This window comes from Triticum aestivum, chromosome 2D (assembly GCF_018294505.1).
Source record: "Triticum aestivum cultivar Chinese Spring chromosome 2D, IWGSC CS RefSeq v2.1, whole genome shotgun sequence".
Lineage (NCBI taxonomy): Eukaryota > Viridiplantae > Streptophyta > Magnoliopsida > Poales > Poaceae > Triticum > Triticum aestivum.
The window spans coordinates 311,622,487-311,641,520 of NC_057799.1; the positions used below are offsets into that span (position 1 = coordinate 311,622,487).

A 19,034-nucleotide genomic window follows, 5' to 3' on the forward strand; every position below is an offset into this window, starting at 1 on the left:
CTTGCGGACCAAGTAACCCAGAAGAAAACCGAATTGGGAAGGCTTATGTGGTCCCACCACCCACCAGGGTGTGCCCGGGGAGGGGGGGATAGCGCGCCCTGGTGCCTTGTGGGCATCTGGTTGCCCCCCTGGTGTTTATTGTTTTTTCTAATATTCCAAAACTGGCAAAAAATATGGAATTTTTGGAGTCAGTTTACTTACCGTATCACATAGCTCTTCCTTTTCAGGGTTCTGGAAGGTTTCTTCAATATATTCCTCCGGTGTCATGGTTTGAATAATATTAGTCTCAACATTAATGAGCGCACCTGAAATATAATGCTTAATTCTTTGACCATTAACCACCTTTGGATTATTGGAAGTTTAAGCACTTGACGGATCGGTGGCTCCGAGTGCTCCTCACCCGGAGGGTCCGAATTCGACTTGTTCAAACTTTGTGCTATAGCATGAATAGAGTTTGAGACGAGAAAATCATAGATAGCTAGAGGGAGTACTTAGGCATTCTTGTCCATCCATTTGGCAACAGAAAAACCAAACAATCAAAGCAACAAATGGATGTCCTCGAATGGAGAAAAAATTTCAACCAACATGCTCACACAATAAGATAGCAAATAAAATAAGTGGCAAAGCATGCACAATCACTCTAGCATCTATCAAGCAATTGGCGATGACTAGGTCATCTATATATGAGTATATTGACTCAGGAGTCAAATGAGAACATTTGATCGTAGGTCATACTCATCGTTTAAGCACAAGTGGGGTTACCACTTTTACATAAAGCATTGTTGTGTTCACACAATTAGAGTTGCTTTAGCTCAATTCTTAGAGAAAAGCTCCCCCTAGATGTGATATCCCCCTAAGAGGGATGAACTAACCTTGGGTTTTGTCAATGATGACTTCATGTAGATGTTGAAGATGTGGATGCTCAAGGTTGATGTAGATCATTTGGAGCAGTCCATTGGAGTGAGTTGCACTTTCAACACCTACATGGGTTAGTCCCACAAGGAACACACAAGGATATCCATAGAAATAGAGTGAAACACACATATGATGATGTCCATGAAAGCATTAGGTTACCTTGTCCCTTGTCTTACCAATCAAGAGGGTTTGTGACTCCTTGAACTAGTGCAAGATATGGAAGTTGATTGCACTTGTCCTTGCCAAAATGAATATGAGTGAAGTATGTTGGCGGAGTCACCCTCAAGAACTCTCTAGCTCTTCTTCTTTGGGACCCACATCAACTTGATGGGAATCCTTGGAGTTGTAGTCGTACTTGATGAAGTAGAACTTGATGTAGTCTTGGGAACCCACTTGACCAAGGCCTTTGGAGCTTCTTCAATTGAATCAATCTCTTCTTGAAGCTTCTCCTTGCCTTTTAGCTTCTAGTCTTGTGGTGGAAGATCATCTTGAGCTTGTGTTCCCTTGAAAGAAGTAGGGTCATACTTCTCTTGGTGAGAAACAAACTTCGTCTTGGGGTATTGATATTCTTCCCACTCAACTCCATTGGTATTGAACTTGTGGTAGCGACCCGACCGCAGACGGTCAAGTCTCTGTGCTTAAGTGTCATCCCTGGATCGGTATGCTGACACACACAGTACTCGAGGATTTATAACAGAGGTAAATCACATGTATAAAGTAACGTAAATACTATTACCTCAATCCATATAGCGGAAGTAACAACAAGGTTGTGGATTGCCATCAATACCAACGGCTAAGTTGAGTGTAGAAATCATAACCCTAACGTATCACTTACTCGTCGTAAGAATCCAGCAACATGAGACGTTGCAGCCACAAAGGGTCAGTACATTGAATGTACTGGAAAATTCACACCACAATCTAACCAACAATCAAAACTATTTATTTAATATAACATTCCAAAATTTAGAATTTTGGGATGTTACAAACCTACCACCCTTAAAATGAATCTCGTCCTCGAGATTCGGAGAGGCTAGCAAGAAAATAGGTTTGGTTCGGGGGGGTGGGGTCTGGGGTGCTACCACCCTTAGAAGCATTGTTACGGTTCCGTCAAAACTCATATACTCCATCCTTATTCTTGACAGTGTCGGTCTTCTCAGATTCTCAAAAAAATCCTATTCTGGCTCTTCCGGTAGTGGTATAACCTTTTTCCTCAATTCCTGTGTCCTTTTCATCTTGGTAAGGTTCTTCTGTGTCTGGGTCTTCTTAGCTGATGGGTCTGGCGCCAATACTAAGCAACTATCGATATCTCATGGTGGTCAACCATTTATGGTTTCTCCTGTAGGAAATGGGTTTGGGTTGAACCTCACCGTATGACCTATGGTTGGCAACAGCTGCCTTGTACAAGGGAAAATTGTCATACCATTCTAAGGTTCAAACAAGGTTTTGATCGTCGTCTCTCTACTATAGGTAAGTCACTCAGATTAACCATTCCATATAGCAAGGCGAATAATAAGAGTAAGTCGGTATGGTGATCAATCCGTCCCGCACCCAAATCATTACCTTGTATATGGTTTAGCGAATCTTGCATTCTAACACTCGGTCATCCTCACAAGCATTGCGGAATTTCTCTTGTCGTCAAACCAAGTTCGTATAATCCATGGATTCTGCAAGCCAAACAAACATCTATCGTTACTTCACAACTCTCAGGTTTTCGTATCCTCCTAAGAAACGTTTGCTGATAAAGGCATATCCTCTTCCAGGGTTTTTCCTTCAGCAAGATTGTGCTTGCTTCTTGGCAGGTCCTGGAGCCTATGGGTCATGGCCCATCCCATCACATTTAATCCTTGAACTCATCATCGGGGGCAACTGATCATTATTCCAACATCCAGCTTCCTAGCATTCTTAAATCCATCCAATTGTACTGTCTCCCTTCCTTCTATTGGTACCAAACTAAGACGTGATTACTCAGATTCGTCTTGGAGTTACAATTGCTCCATATTACCAATATTATACCTCCTCTATATCCAATAGTACTTCATCCCTTCATACTCTTGGGGTATCCCACATATCGAAACAATAGTCGTACTTATTTTTGTCCAAGGTCCACTCCGTGGAATATCATACTCTTTCCAGAGGTAAAGTGTCCTCACAGGGTACTACTAGCCTTGAGATGCACAAATTCATCCATAGACCATATTTCTCATATCCTCGAAAATGGTCAAAATCTTTCTTCATAGAGTAACAACTCATAAAATCCAAATCACTGCTAACTTCATTGATTCTCAAATTATTACAATCTCCTGCATTTCCGTTATATGCCTCAACTCAACACCTCAATATAAAAGAAATGCTCTCACTTCTACTACTACTACTACTACTACTACTACTACTACTACTACTACTACTACTACTACTACTACTACTACTACTACTACTACTACATTTCTTTTGTCGCAAACTCAACTATTTAGCACAAGCCTCCTTATCTTTGGGACAATCCCTGGCAAAGTGCCCTGCTTCATTACAACGAAAACATATTACTTCTGACGGGTCTCGAGGTTTCCTTGTGATTTCAAAGCCTCATTGGGTCTTCGGCTTCCTTTTTGGGCAACCGCTGAAGTAGTGCCCTGCATCTTTGCACCTAAAACATGTGATATGACTCAGGTCCTTCTTTGTAGAAATTGGGTTGTTCCTAGAATCCAATCTATTTCTCTTCCTGGACTTTTCCGTGCCAATCAGGGCTTCTATTTCCTGTGGGTCATACTCTACTTCCACTGTCGGGAATGCTACTAGATCCCCATACAGACAATTTTGGGAGATGTGTCCTTCTTCTCCACATGAATAACATGACTTGGTGCAGGGCTTAATTGGGTATTCTTCGGGTGTGTCCTCCACCTCTTCCTTCATCACATGTTCTTCTAAAATTTCCATGAGGGCTCCTTTCATTGCTTCTTTCTTCTGCTGGATGGTTCTTTGTACCATGGGGTAAATGTGACACTGAGCAGGGTAGTGGGTAGTCCCTTCACACAAGAAACAAGTAATCTGCCTAGTTGGGCATTCTTCAGCTGGGTGACTTTCTTCACAATGAGGGCATTCGGCCTTATGTTCTTTATGGCTATGTCCTATTTCTCCACAGAGCTTGCATGCACAAGGTTTCTTCATATCATTTCCATAAGGCTTCAACTTCTGGGACACAAGTCGAGACTTTTGCAGGGTCAACTTAAATTCTTTCCAAGTGGTTACTCCTTGCCATCCATTGATGGTTTGGTACATCCTCCACCCAGTAGCAACACCTCTTTCAAAGCACTGAAGAGCATGCTGGGTCATATCCTTTCCGGCTATAGTGTTATTCTACATGTGATCTTCCATGTTCTGAATCCATCGGTCCATGTCCAATTGACTTATCGGTCCCGGAAATGTGAGTTCATCTCCATTCATCCTCTATTGGTTCCAAGGGTTTTGGGGTGAGATAAGAGGGATCGAGAGGGATACACACAATACAAACAATAGTTTTGAAGAGACAAATTTTATTTTTGTGGCTGTCGGGAAAAAACATCAAACAAATGACAGCTCATAATCGTCGCATCCAACGTAAGTATATAACAGGGGTTTGGTCTTCTAAAGGTCAATAAATCTTCAAAGTTGCCAAACTCTTCAAGTCTTGTTCATGTCTCCGATGGATTCTTCCGATCGTGCTTGCTGATCTTCTCAAGTTCTTTTGCCAGTTCATCTCTATTGACGCGAAGTCTCTCGTGACGTCCTTTAGTAATTCCAGGGTTGCGTTCCAACTTCTGGGTTTCAACATACTTGGCATGAACCATGGTCCTACTGTCCTTCAGTTCCTGACGAATCTCCGGTATCTCCAGGTTTTTGCTCCTCCAGCTTGGCTACTTTCAGCTTCTGGGTCCTGAGTTCTTCACAAAGTACTTACTTGTCAAATACGGCTTCTTGAAGATCCATCTTAAACTTCTTGATGTAATACTCCAGATCCTGGCGATACACCAGCTAAGGTTAAAACTTCATCTTTTGTTGATAGGTGCTCCATTAGCCTTCTACCATCCAATCCTTCCGAAGAAATGCATGCTTAACTCAGCACGGTGACAATAGCATAAGCGGGCGATAACATCATGGATAGCCGTGTTTATGCCCATGTCTCTGCCATGAGCTATCAGTCCATAGTTGATATCTCCTGTCCAGAAGTTTTCTTGACAAAAACTTTTAAGTTTTAACGCTCCATGTTCCGGTCTTTCTCTGACACACCTTGATCTCGGGTATTGACAACTTCAATAGTCTCACAAGTTCCATCAGGGTAGCCTTCCTAGGTCATACCAATCTGGTAATGCTTTAGAGCCTTCAAATTCTCCTAGTCTTCGGAGTCTTCAACCGTTGTAGTTTCCATTATTATAATGCTCGGTAAAATCCTCTTCATTCCGAAGTGGTCTTAGTTGTCCGATATCTTGTACTTCTTGGAGTGGTCTCATTAGTTGATTCCTCGTGTGGTCAAATGGGGAAAGGGGTATAGTCTAACTAAAAGGGAATATTTTGATAAAGCTCAGAAAAGAACAGAGGTAAAAGATCTTTTTGAAAAAAATAAATTAGAGAAAAAATCTTTCCTATGGGCTTGCCCGTTTCTAGGGGTCACATCCTACAGTCAACCTGGCTCTGATACCATCTTGTAGCGACCCGACCTCATACGGTCAAGTCTCTGTGCTTAAGTGTCATCCCTGGATCTGTATGCTGACACACACAGTACTCGAGGATTTATAACAGAGGTAAATCACATGTATAAAGTAACGTAAATACTATACCTCAATCCATATAGCGGAAGTAACAACAAGGTTGTGGATTCCCATCAATACCAACGGCAAAGTTGAGTGTAGAAATCGTAACCCTAACGTATCACTTACTCATCGTAAGAATCCTGCAACATGAGACGTTGCAGCCACAAAGGGTCAGTACATTGAATGTACTGGCAAATTCACACCACGATCTAACCAACAATCAAAACTATTTATTTAATATAACATTCCAAAATTTAGAATTTTGGGATATTACACTTGCGTTCAAAACCAACACCTTGATTCTTCCGGTGCCTTCCTTGCTTGCGTACAATTTCCTCAAATTGCTTACTTCCGGCAAGGCTCTTGTAAACACATTTCTCTATAATTCCCTTTAATAAGCTATTTTCTTACTCAAGTGTAACTTGGCTAAGAGAATCATTAGTGGAATCAAGAGAACTACTAGAAGCAACAATATTGGATTTAGCATGATTATTGTTACTACTAGAAGAAGAATCTTTCTTGCTCTTGTTGCTAGATTTTACTTGTGGCATATAAGTAGACAAGAGTAAATGCTTGGCAATGTAAGAAGAACTTTTCTTTCGAAGATCATCATTGATTGCTTTTAAGAACCCATGCTCTTGCTCTAAATTGAGCTTCTCAAAGCATAGCTTCTCATGAGTCTTTAAAAGCTCTCGATGATCCTCTAAGATAGTTTCATGAGCTAACTTAAGAGTGTTTAGTTCTTTAGTTAGACGCTCAATCTCCTTCTTATCATTGTCATTCATTTCATCTTGATTAGCATGATTAATAGCAATTTCATCATAGTTTTCATCACTAGTGTTGTCAACAAGTAAATCATCATCACCTAGCAAATCATCTTCATCACTATTGAAATCAACATACTCGGGGTGTGATACCTTAGGGCCTTTAGCCACGAAGCATCTTCCAATTCCTTCATTTGGTGAGTCGAATATGTCGTAGGAGTTGGATGACACAAGTGCAAGACCGGCAACGCCTTCATCTTGAGTATATTCAGAGTCGGAGTGATAACTTCTCTCGGAGTAGTTGTCGGAGTCGGAACCGGATACCCATTCCCCAACATGAGCTTGATGTCTTCGTCTTGTGTAGCTCTTCGATGACTTGTCTTTCCTTTTCGAATCCTTGCTTCTATGAGAGGGTCTTCGTTCATAACGATCATCTCTACCCCTTCTCTCTCTTGGAGGTGATTCCTCTCTTTTACTTCTCCTTTTAGGTGAGTCTTCTCTTCTTTTGTAGGGAGCCGTACACTCACTAGAGTAGTGTCCGGGTCTTCCACAATTGTAGCAATTGCGATCACGACTAGAAGATCTTTTGTCATTGTAGGACCTAGACTTGGACCTTCTCTCTTTGCTTCTACTCTTGTAGAACTTGTTGAAGTTCTTCACCATTAATCTCAATTCTTCATTGAAGACTTGTTTCTCACTTGATGTTGTAGGAGCATCACATGAAGCTTTGTAAGCACCACTAGACTTGTTGTGAAGCTCTTCCTTATACTTGAGTGACATCTCATGAGCAATAATTCTACCAATGACTTCTATTGGCTTGAGATCTTTGTAGTTGGGCATCATTTGGATCAAGGTGCACACGGTATCATATTTTCCATCCAAGGCTCTTAGGATCTTCTTGATGATGCATTTGTCGGTCATCTCTTCGCTTCCTAAGACGGCAATCTCATTTGTGATGAGAGCAAGCCTAGAGTACATTTCAGCGACTCCTTCACTATCCTTCATTTTCAACTTGTCAAGTTGACTTTGAAGAACATCCAATTTGGATTCCTTGACGGACTCGGTACCTTTGTGCATATCAACCAAAGCATCCCAATTTTCCTTTGCATTCTCAAGACGGCTGATTTTGTTGAATTCTTTGGGGCACAATCTGTTGAAAATAATATCGCAAGCTTGAGCATTGTATTGCAACATCTTCAATTCTTCCGCGGACACTTCACGATCCGGTTCTCTCCCGTCCTCGAAGTATTCACCTTGCAAGCCAATACACACAATATCCCAAACAACAGGGTTATGAAAAAGAATATTCATTTCATCTTATGCTTCCAACTATCAAAATTAGTACCATCAAAGTAAGGACGTCTACGGTGGTAATTTCCCTCGCTAGACGCCATATTCTCCTAGGTTGTGAAACCAAGGCTATGATCACCAAAGGTATGGAAATCAAGGCAAATGGAGACCAAAGCTCTGATGCCACTTGTAGGATCGAAAGTAGGTCTAGAGGGGGGTGATTAGACTGCTTGACCAAATAAAAATCTAGTCTTGGCAGATTTTAGCAACTTAGCACAAGTCAAGCAATCAACCTACACATGCAATTCTAAGAGTGTAGTAGCGGAAAGTAAAACATTGCATATGAAGGTAAAGGGAAGGGTTTGGAGAAGGCAAACGTAATGTAGACAGGGAGATTTTTGGCGTGGTTCTTATAGGTGGTGCTATCGTACATCCATATTGATGGAGACTTCAAACCACGAACGGTAACGGTTGCGCGAGTCCATGGAGGGATCCACCCACGAAGGGTCCACGAAGAAGCAACCTTGTCTATCCCACCATGGCCATCGCCCACGAAGGACTTGCCTCACTCGGGTAGATCTTCACGAAGTAGGCGATCTCCCTGCCCTTACAAACTCCTTGGTTCAACTCCACAATCTTGTCGGAGGCTCCCAAGTGACACCTAACCAATCTAGAAGACACCTCTCTCCAAAAGGTAATAGATGGTGTGATGATGATGAACTCCTTGATCTTGTGCTTCAAATGATAGTCTCCCCAACACTCAACTCTCTCTCACACAGATTTGGCTATGGTGGAAAGATGATTTGAGTGGAAAGCAACTTGAGGAAGGCTATAGATCAAGATTCTTGTGGTTGGATTGAAATGTCTTGGTCTCAACACATGAGTAGGTGGTTCTCTCTCAGAGAATGAGTAGTGGAAGTGTATGCATGTTCTGATGGCTCTCTCTTGAATGGAGAAGGGGTGGAGGGGTGTATATAGCCTCCACACAAAATCCAACCGTTACACACATTTGACCCAACTCGGTCAGACTGAATAGAAGAACTTGGTGAGACCGATTCAGTTCTAAAGGTGAACATTAGGAATCTCGGTGGGACCGACATAATCAACTCGGTGGGACCGATGTGCTAGGGTTAGGGAAAAACCTCATCTTAGTGAGACTGATTGCATGAACTCGGTGAGACCGATTTCAGCAATGAGCAAACAGAGAGTTGATCAAGCAAACTCGGTGGGACCGATTGCACATTTTGGTGAGACCGAAATAATTACAACAGACAACAGAGAGTTTGCAAGGCCATCTCGATGAGACTGAGATACCTATCAGTGAGACCGAATTGTCTAGGGTTTCTGGCAGTGGCTAGGTCAAATGAACTCGGTGGCGCTGGATAGATCAAATCGGTGGGGCCGAGTTTGACTTTAGGTTTTGAACAAATGTGGAAATGAGAAAGTGGCTGAGGGTTTTGGAGCAATATCACTAAGCACTTTGAGCAAGTAGACCATTTAGCAACACCTCATCCCCTTTTAATAGTATTGGCTTTCCTATGGACTCAATGTGATCTTGGATCACTAAAATGAAAACTTAGAGTCTTGAGCTTTTGCCAATCTTTGTCCTTAGCATTTTGAGGGGTCCACATCTCTAGTCCATGCCATGCCAATCAATGAACTTTCTGAAAATATTTAACTTGAATGGATATTAGTTCAGTGAGCTATATGTTGTTATGAATTACCAAAACCATCCAGGGATTAGTTGCACTTTCAGTGGTACGGCGTGTGGATGGCTTCTTCCTCCACTAGCGGAAGTATGATCATGAGCTACTTGACCGTGCCCGCCTGCTTAATTGCAAGCCGGCGACTACGCCTGTGGATACTAAGGCCAAGCTCTCTGCTACTGATGGATCTCTAGCTCCGGATGCCTCCTTCTACAGGTCCATCATTGGTGCCTTGCAGTACTTGACGCTCACTCGTCTCGAGTTGCAGGATGTTGTTCAGCAGGTGTGCCTTCATATGCATGCTCCTCGCGATGCTCATTGGTCCTTGGTGAAGCGGATTCTCCGGTACATTCGTGGACACATGGATCTCGGCATCACCTTGCAGGGGTCGCCTTCCACTGACATTGTCACTTACTCGGATGCTGATTGGGCTGGCTATCCGAACACTCGTCGCTCTATGTCTGGATATTGTGTGTTTCTTGGACCATCCCTCATTTCGTTATCACCCAAGCGACAACCCACGGTTTCGCGATCGAGCGCTGAGGCAGAGTATCGTGGCATGGCCAACGCCGTTGCTGAGTGCACGTGGCTTCAACAGCTTCTTCATGAGCTTTGTCACCCCGTTCACAAAGCCACTGTTACCTATTGCGATAACGTATCTGTCGTCTACCTCTCCACTAATCCGGTCCATCGTCACCGCACCAAGCACATCGAGCTGGATATTCATTTTGTTCGCGAACAGGTGGCCCTTGGGAAGGCTTGAGTTCTTAACGTTCCCACAACGCAACAATTCACGGATATCATGACAAAAGGCTTGCTGACGTCCACCTTTGAGGAGTTCCGGTCCAGTTTTGCATCACCAGACTCGACGCTTCGACTACCAAGGGGGAGGGGGTGAATATATTTATATTGCATGTACATTAGGCATGTTATGATTTGTTCATATTCTTTCCTAGCACGCCATATCTCCCGATCCCTTCTTTGTATTGAGGATACCGTTGAGATATTAGCCGCGTCTTGTACTTTATATATGTTGCGGCATACGATTAATCAAAGTGTGTTGCATCCTATTGTTTCTCTATAGTTACCAACATATAAAAGCACCCCACATCTAGAGCTCTCCATGAATATAATGCAAATGAACATGTTCTTTTAACGTGTGGCATCAGCTCTGTTAATTAATTACGGCAACAACAGACTTACAACGATGAAATGAACAACACAAGTACACAACCTTTTAAAAAGAACACCCTAAATCTAGAACTCACGCAGAACTTCTCATAAACTCGATTATTTTTAGCAGATCGCATGAGCTTTGGCCGATTTGCAGTTCATTCGGATGGATGGTAGACCAGAAAAACATTGAGAATTTGGCAAGTTGTCTCAAGTAGTTGTGTTTCAGCTGTTGCGTAAAGTGTTACTCTGTTTCTTCCCTGAGTTCAGAAGTTCTGTTGCAAAGACAGTAACCCACCAATGTTTTATAGATTAAAACAACATGTAGTCAACTGTCAACTTTCTTATTGCTGCCCATATGGCTTAAGCTTCTACTACTAATACAGTACTGATCAATCTAGGTTTACCACTTTTTAGATTAAAGCATGAAAGAGGGATTGACCTCGACCCTTCACCTATAATATAAGTACGTGATCTCATCACTATACACGCCTTGTCCGAATAGATGTTAGGAGACCTTGAACGGCTTGTACCCTGCGACGTCCTTGATGAGCCCCTGCACAGAACCAGCTGCGGCGAGGACAGAGACGACAAGGCACGCGACGCTAAGCACGTTCATCCACGTCCACGTCGGCGAGAACCGGCGCACCTTGGCCTGTGCCATGTACATCTCAACGGGGAAGTAGACAGTGAGCGGCCAAAACGAGACGGCGCCAATGAGGCCAAGGAAGTCGTTGAAGAAAGGGAACAGCATGGCCACCACCGCCGTGAGAACCACGTACGCCGTTCTCCAGACCAGGCGAAACGGGCTAACCGGGAACTCTCCGCCCCCGAGAACGGCCGGAAGGCGCAGCACGCGCTCGGCATGGAGGAAGGCGCTGTCGGGCCACCGGGAGCGCGCGCAGCCCTCGACGAACTGGTAGATGGGCTGGCAGAAGACCTGATAGGCGCCAACGAGGTGCACGACGATGCAAACGTTGCCGATATCGACGAGCCAGAAGGGCTCGTAGAAGCCGAAGCCCGTGAGGAAGTTACCCGGGGCGCTGCTGCCGAACGCCGCGTAGCCCAGCACCCCGCACAGCATGTAGAACGTGGTGGTCGTGGAAACGCCGATCAAGGACGCCTTCTTCATCACCGTGTTCTCCGCCGGGCTCGACCGCAGCGTGTCCTGCACCAAATGAAATCCTTTAATTATTACTACTCGTACTGTTTTTTACTGCGAATTCGACATTGTCTGTGTGTGTGTGTTCTCTCTAATAGCCTGCATATTTTCATCAACAAAAGACATTCGCACTGGTCTGCCAAAGGAAAAATCAGTGCTATTTAGCATTTCTAGAGCACTGGTTGTCCTTTTTTGCCTTGGATACTCTTGATTGTTCATACCCATGCAGAGCCTGCACCGTGGAGTCTGCACTCGGTTCAGTGCAGAGCAGAGACCCTCTCTAATTGACTACTGCCTAGTAGTCTGATCTGATCTGCATAGAGTAGCAGGAACATGGACTGCAAAGGTTGTCCTCTTGATAGGGTCATAGGGTTCACCCATACCGTTTTCCTACAGAATTTGTCCTCCAGCAAGATCCAACAGGTCACGGGAATGGTCTCACATTTTCTGAGTCATTTTTCCCCCTTTTCTCAAATGAGGTACTCAATAATTGTGATATCTAGTCATATGAATGTCGGGTACAAACAATCATCTATTTCGATCATAAATAACTAGGTGATATGACAATAGCCTGTATGTCTAGTGTTAATTACCTGGATTTCGATGAGCACATTGGAGTAGGAGTATGCAAAGGCGATGTCCCCAAGAGACTGGAACGTCCTCCAAATTTTCTCACTCGCGGATACATCCACCCCAACGGTCACCCCTGTTAGCGTTGTCTTGGAATGCACCCCACCTACAACAATCAATCAGTCACCAATACAAGATGTGTATACATTGCACCATGGAGCCAACATGGCTAATACCAACAAAAAAGATGCATCATGATCCATCGACTTGTCAAATGTCCTTTTGCACCACCAACAACAAAAATCTTATCACCACCATCTCTCTCTCTCTCTCTCTCTCTCTCTCTCTCTCTCTCTCTCTTCCTTACGGAAGTTATTGTTTGTACATTATCATGTCAGGACCATGTAGAGAACAAATCGTTTTCTTGCACAGGATATACAAAAATATACTATATTCATTAGCATCCTAAATAAATTTTAGATGGAAGGTTTGGAGCCCATCTTACATTGAATTAAAAGCCAAAGTACGTGTGATATTTATTTATTTACCTGCGATTTTTGCTATGGAGAGGCCGAGACCAATGGACGAGTAGGCGAGGGACATGACGGCGGCAACAATGGAGAGCCACCAGATCTTGTGGAAGTTGGGGAGCTGCGAGAGCAAGATTTGGATGGCAGCAAATATAATCATGTCGGTGGTGTTGGATGCTTCGCAGGCCGCATTGTGGCCATTGCGGTGGAAGCAATTCGACCGTCCGATCGCCCTACATGCATGCATCGCCTTGATTAGATGTTCCGACAAGTAATTGAATAGTAAATGAATTAAATAAAAGGGTATAACTTAGTAATTTGTAGTGGAATCTCAGAGGGAGTATCGTTCCCCTCCCGAGTCGCCCCGCACGTGACCGGGAGGAGACCCTAGCCGCCGCCGGCCGGGTCCCCCCCTCCTTCTTCCCCTCTCCCCTCGCCGCCGCCAGAGGGCGCATGAGAGAAAGAAGCGAGGAATCCTTTTTTCGACTCTGACTCCCCCACTCCAGTCGTTGCTTTTCTTTCTGTTACTTCAAAAGTAGTTGTCGCCTCGCCGTCGCCGGCGGCGGCGGGGAGTCCCTGTCCCCTCTCGCGTCGAGCTCGGGGCGGGCCGAGGCTGGCGAGTCGGGGTGCCCCGCTTGACGGCGGGCGCGGCAGCGCGGCGGCGCGCCGGTGCAGTGGTGGCGGCGTGACGGGCGTCGTGTGTGGGGGGCGTGCTTGGGGGCGGGATGCGGTGGCAGCTCGGCCGGATCTGGCCCTTCGGGCGGCGCGGCTGCGGGCGGCCTCCTCTGCCTTGGCCGTCCTGGCTGGGGTAGGTGGCGGCACAGGTGTGGTGGTGTGTGCGGCGGCGCAGGTGGTGTGACCGGTGCGCTGGCCGATCTGGTGGCTGCGTGCCCAGCGGATTCAACGCCTGGAGTCCGGCGGGCGGCGCGGGATGGGCAGTGGCCTGGTGTGGCTGCTGCTCCGGCCGTGGAGGGTTCCACGGTAGCTTGGCAAGTCGGCTGCAGCGGCGGCCGACATGTTTCGGCGTCGGTTCGTCCGTAGGCGGCATGCGGCGGCCTTCGATTCCTCTCCCCGTCGCCCGCGCACCACTTCCGTCGAAGGACTGGGCTTTTCCCAGCCGTGGCCCATCGCCCGTCTCGCGCCCGTCAGCAGGACCGCGCCCGTCTCGCGCCCGGCAGCAGGACGGGCCGATGGCGGCCGGTTGGGGGGCAGCTCAGGGGTGCGAAAGGCGGGGCCTTTCCACCCGTCTCTATAGGTGGCGTGGCGCTGGGTAACTGGTGAGGTGGCGTCGAGGTCTTGGATGCCGGGGCGGCAGCCCTGGTGGTGGTGTCGCGGTGCTCATGGGCAAAGCCCGTGCCTTGGTGCTGCCCTGTGACCATGGTCATAAGGGCGGCATGGTCGCCGGAGTGTGGCGTTCGGTGGCGGTGAGTATTGGCCGGGGAAAACCTGTTCTATCTTCGGACGGACCGGCGGCGGCGAAGCTCGTTCCCTTCCTGAAGGCGTCGTCGCGGCCATCATTGCCCGCCGTGTTGCTCTAGGGGAAACTCTGACTCTCCGGTCGGGCGGTGGCGGCGCTCCGGTGTCGTATCCTTCCTGAAGGCACCACCTTGAAGCCCACGGTTCGTCATATGCGGCTTCATCTCTTCGCGGTGGCGTGTTCACGGTCGAGGACCCGGCTGCTCTTGTAGTGCTTGGGGTGGTGTTGCTGCGCTCAGCGCTTATGTATCTTGCCTTAGGTATGTGCATGTGTTGTGGTGGCGTGTGTTTATACCTGGTTGTTGTTGGTCGATGCTTTATATATAAAACGGGGCGAAAGCCTTTTTCGGTAATTTGTAATCTTTAGTTATATCCTTGTCAAGTCTGACCAATCAATCATTTGCCAGTAGTCACCAATAAGTATGATTATTTTGTTCTAAGTTCTAACCCGCGCCAATACAGACCACTCCTTTTTGAAGATTCTGTTTTAAGGCAAAAGTAGTACTGTGGTCTTCCTTTTTTCCAAGCACTTTTGAACTGTGAAATTGAGTTATCATATTTCCATCATTTCCTTTGTTTGTTGGATCGAACCTAACGAAAGAACCTCTACTTTGACTGGCATAGTGTAGATAAATGACCAGAAATGCTCTCTTTTTAGAATTTTGTAGGATCTTTTCCTATGTAGGATCCTTTGACAAGAATTATGGAACAGAGGATTATGGTTGTTTTAGTTCAAAACTGAACTAAAACCACTACAAAAATTATGGAACAAGGGAGTAGCATCTTTGGTTTTGGGAATATAAACAATATGGATTTTATTTATGGTTTACATTCCATGCAATCCCATAGGAAAGAATAATTTGTAAGCCAACCTCATGAATAATTTCCTTAGTACATTGACAACCATGGCATACACCTATATTACTTGAAAGCAATTAGGCATCGTTCGATTAAACCCGCCCCCACCAGTATTGGGGTCAAAACACCGTGGGTCGGCCGGGATCGCCCAGGGATTTATCGCTATTTGTTTCATATAGTGCATTATGTAATTCCCGACTGTGATGGAAACCCAGTCAAATCCCCTGACAACCCCATGATTTTAACCGGGGAAACAACCTCTCCTCCATATGCGTGGAATTAATCCCGCCGTTGCTACAGGGAATGGGTGATGGGGTGGGATCAACCAACCCCCTCATGAATTGGATCCCCTAGGGGATCAAATCCCTAGTAACCGAACATAGCTTTATGTGGTTTTCTTCTGGTGCAACCAAATATCATCCTACATCCGAAATTAGTTGTCGCTCAAATGGATGTATCCGGTGCTAGGTACTTCCGTTCGAGCGACAACTAATTCCAGACCGATGAAGTATGACACATTCTCGTCTTTTCAATGTTTGTAGGAAGCATGCCATGAAAACAGGTAAACAAAAAGCATGGGCGCGGGCATGCATGTACCCAGTGTGGGATGCATGAATTGGTTGGAGTGTTTGAGACAAACATGCATGCATGCACGCTTACCCCATGCTGATGGCCGTGGTGATGGTGTAGCCAATGGTCACGCCAACCAAGTTGACGTATTGGGCCAGAGAGCAGAGCCTGTATTTGCTAACTCCTGAAAAATTATAAGTGATAATATTAATTAATTATTAATCATGGGGAAATCAGAAGAGGTTAATTAACAAATTGGTTCATGCATCATCACGTATCTCATAATTATAGAGTACCTAGGTTGGCCCTGACGGCTTGGCCGTAGGTGTAGTTGCGCTTGCCGTGGACGGGGTCCGGCGAGCGGTAGCAGTCGGCCAGTAGGCTGGAGCAGAACCAGGTGATGACGGAGAAGGCGACGAGCACGGCCGGGCCGATGACCCACCCGAGCTGCGCGATGGCCCACGCCAGCGACAGCACCCCGGACCCGATGACCGCCGTGATGATGTGGGCGCTCGCCGTGACCAGCGTACCTGTATCACCATCGTTCAACATGCATGTAGGTTACCAGATGATTGCACGCATGGCACCCCACCGGCCGGTTGCAAGAGCAAGATAGATTAGTTGCTAGGAGGATGCGTCCGGAGCGTACCGGTACGCCTCTCGCGTCCGTCGTCGTCGATGTCCGTCCGGTCTCCAAAGCCGGCCTCAGCGATGCTGAAGGCGGCAGGGTCAGCCTTGCCCTTCTCCATCCCCATTGCTTCTAGCTAGCTAGCTATTTTCACAAGCACAAGGACGTACGTGTGTCTCCTTTGCACCGCTGGTGTCGGAGGGGAGAAACAGAGAGAGTGGTGTTGGTGGCAAGTGAGGAAGAGGACGCCCTTATGTAAGCGCGCCGGAAGGGAGGACCGGAATGGAGGAGGAAGAGGGGTCTGGGACCGTCGGAAGCATGTGTTTCGGCCTTTCGGACGAGCGGTTGGGATTTGATGCGGGCCGGGAAGAAAATGCTGCCTGTACCCCCCGTTCCAGGACTAGCTTGTCTTTTCTCTCTCCTCTCCGACAATGTGAGAGAGAGAAAGTTTGAAAGATTGAAACTTGCCACCTGCCATTATCAGTTGATCAAATTTACCACCAACATGATTTCCGTACTACTCCTACCGTCTCTCTGCTGCTGCTACTCAGTAAAGGCATCTCCAATGCGGACCATTAGCCCAGCCCTCGCGTCGTCCGCGCCGGGCGACTCGGGGGACCTTACCGTCCCAGCCGCTGACCTTCCTCCCTCCCCCCCCCCCTCGCTGCCGGAGGAGGCCGTCCCACGGTGGACGCGGCGGCGGGGCGCTCCTGCCTGTTTCTTTTTCATTAGCCTGGGCACTCTTCATCATCCAATCGTCTCGGATCTGATCTAGGCTTGAGCTTCAGCCGGCGGCCGGATCACGTCTGCGCACACAATCATACCCCAGCGCTTGTATGCATGTACATGGGGCAGGATGCATTAGACCTGCATGCAAATCGTTGGTGGCTTGCTGCTCTAGACGTGCATCCAACTCCGACGTCCAGATCGGAAGGCCGGCGACCTGCGAAATCGGAAGGCCACGACGCAGTAATGCGGCGGCCAGATCGTGAGGACAACGACACAGGACGGCGGTGGCCGGATCGTCAGGCCGACGACACAACATGGTGGCGGTCAGATCATCAAGCACCGGCAGCTGCTCGTGGACGCGGGTCTGGTCCACGCGACGCCATGTTGCGACCGGACCGAGTTCATGGGTTCTGTGGAGTCCGTGGTGCCGTCGTTAATCTGCCGTCGCAGCACATGGACCGACGGGTGATGAGCCACTCGTGGACGTACGTTTGGTCCACGCAACGCAGAGTTGCGACCGGAGTGAGTTCGTCGGTGCCAGAGGTGTCCGTGGAGTTGCCGGCAATCAGCTGCCGCAACACATGGACCGTCGGGCGTCAAGAGTGATCGTCCCCAACAACAGGCTCAGGAGGGACATTACATGGCAGACTCCGATTTGTCGACACCATGAGTGGATTTCGATGGCTCATGTGGAGCTCGAGATTTCAAGTGACGACGGATGCGAGTTTGGTTGTGGTGAATATTGTGGACCAGATGATCGACGTTTTGCAGGAGAACCGGCTAGCAGGCGCAACAACACATGTGGACTTCTTATTGGTGGTCCTCTTTGGGCACAAAGTCTCGACTTCCGGGGGTGAAAATCCTTGGTCCGACCTTCACTGGTTGTACCTGGAAATGGCGGATCTCTATTTGTCTCCTTGTTGAAGGCATTGCTTGGAGTTCAGTCAGACTTTTTCAGGGTGAAAACCCATGATCTGTGATCAGGCGACGACTGTGTTGGTGCACGGTTTCCTTTTGGAGGCGTCGTTCTTGAAGAACCTTTTTTGCAGTCCTTGTGTGGTCTCTAGTGGTGGTAGTTCCTCCTACTTCACTGATCTCTTCGGCGTTTTCCTTTTCTTTTTTGTTTTGGCTGTGTGCATCCTTGATGTCTCGACTAGCTCTTGACATTATGTTGTTGCAGAGGCCGGGTGTAATTGATATCCGCTTGATATTAATATATTCCCATTATCGAAAAATGCGGACCATTAAAATGTCCGTGCTTAAGTTTTCAGAGCAAAAATGCTATATCCATGAATAGTGTACATAAATTTAAACGTAACCTATCCCCTCCTGCTCCTGCTCCCGAACCCTATCCCCTCCCACGCCACCGCCCCAAGGCGACAGGACCGGCCGCGGCGAGGGGTCTTCTTCCCCGCGCGTGATGGTGCGGCACAGGCCAGGGCGCAGTACTGGCGGAGGGTGCTGCGGCACGGTGGCTCGTCGGCGTGGACGTCTTGCATGGGTGCAGCTGTGGCGTGGGGCTTCGTGGCGGATGGGGCTCGCCTGAGCTGCGGCGACCGGATCTGGCCGGCAGGCGGGGTGGGCCGGTGGTTGTTGTGCCGTGTCCCGAGCGGTGGTGACCACGACATGGTACTGCTATGCACCTGCTCGGGCGGCAGCATCATCTGACGGCTGCAGTGGACCCCTCTTGTGCTTTGTCTGCTCGTGGGCCGAGACAGGTAGGGATGGTGGTGCAGGCTGGTGTTGTGACGGCTACGCTGGTCGCCGTGGTCCGGCAGGCGGCGCTGGGTGGCGACGTGGCGGTCTCCCTTCTCCCGGGTCGGTGCCGGCGGCGTGCGGGGCAGGAGTGGTTGCGCTCACTGTGACGCCCCCGATTTGACCG

At 47.5% G+C, this 19,034-nt stretch overlaps 1 protein-coding gene across 1 annotated transcript; it reads right to left on the reverse strand.

The window, feature by feature from the left end:
- Positions 1–10,905: 10,905 nt before the first annotated feature.
- On the reverse strand, positions 10,906–16,751 carry LOC123052896 (amino acid permease 6). Its single transcript, XM_044476257.1, has 6 exons — positions 16,445–16,751; positions 16,092–16,325; positions 15,886–15,979; positions 12,910–13,124; positions 12,385–12,527; positions 10,906–11,797 (listed from the first exon to the last, which is right to left on the reverse strand). The coding sequence occupies exons 1-6, from the start codon at positions 16,548–16,550 to the stop codon at positions 11,138–11,140; spliced, it is 1,452 nt and encodes a 483-aa protein (XP_044332192.1). The 5' UTR covers positions 16,551–16,751; the 3' UTR covers positions 10,906–11,137.
- Between the last annotated feature and the right edge of the window lie 2,283 nt (positions 16,752–19,034).

Coding starts and splice junctions, on each gene's coding strand:
- LOC123052896 (XM_044476257.1), bottom strand. CDS start 16,550: ATGGGGATGGAGAAGGGCAAGGCTGACCCTGCCGCCTTCAGCATCGCT. Junction 15,980..16,091: donor AGCCGTCAGGGCCAACCTAG/GTACTCTATAAT, acceptor ATAATTTTTCAG/GAGTTAGCAAATACAGGCTC. Junction 11,798..12,384: donor ATGTGCTCATCGAAATCCAG/GTAATTAACACT, acceptor CATTTGGTGCAG/GACACGCTGCGGTCGAGCCC.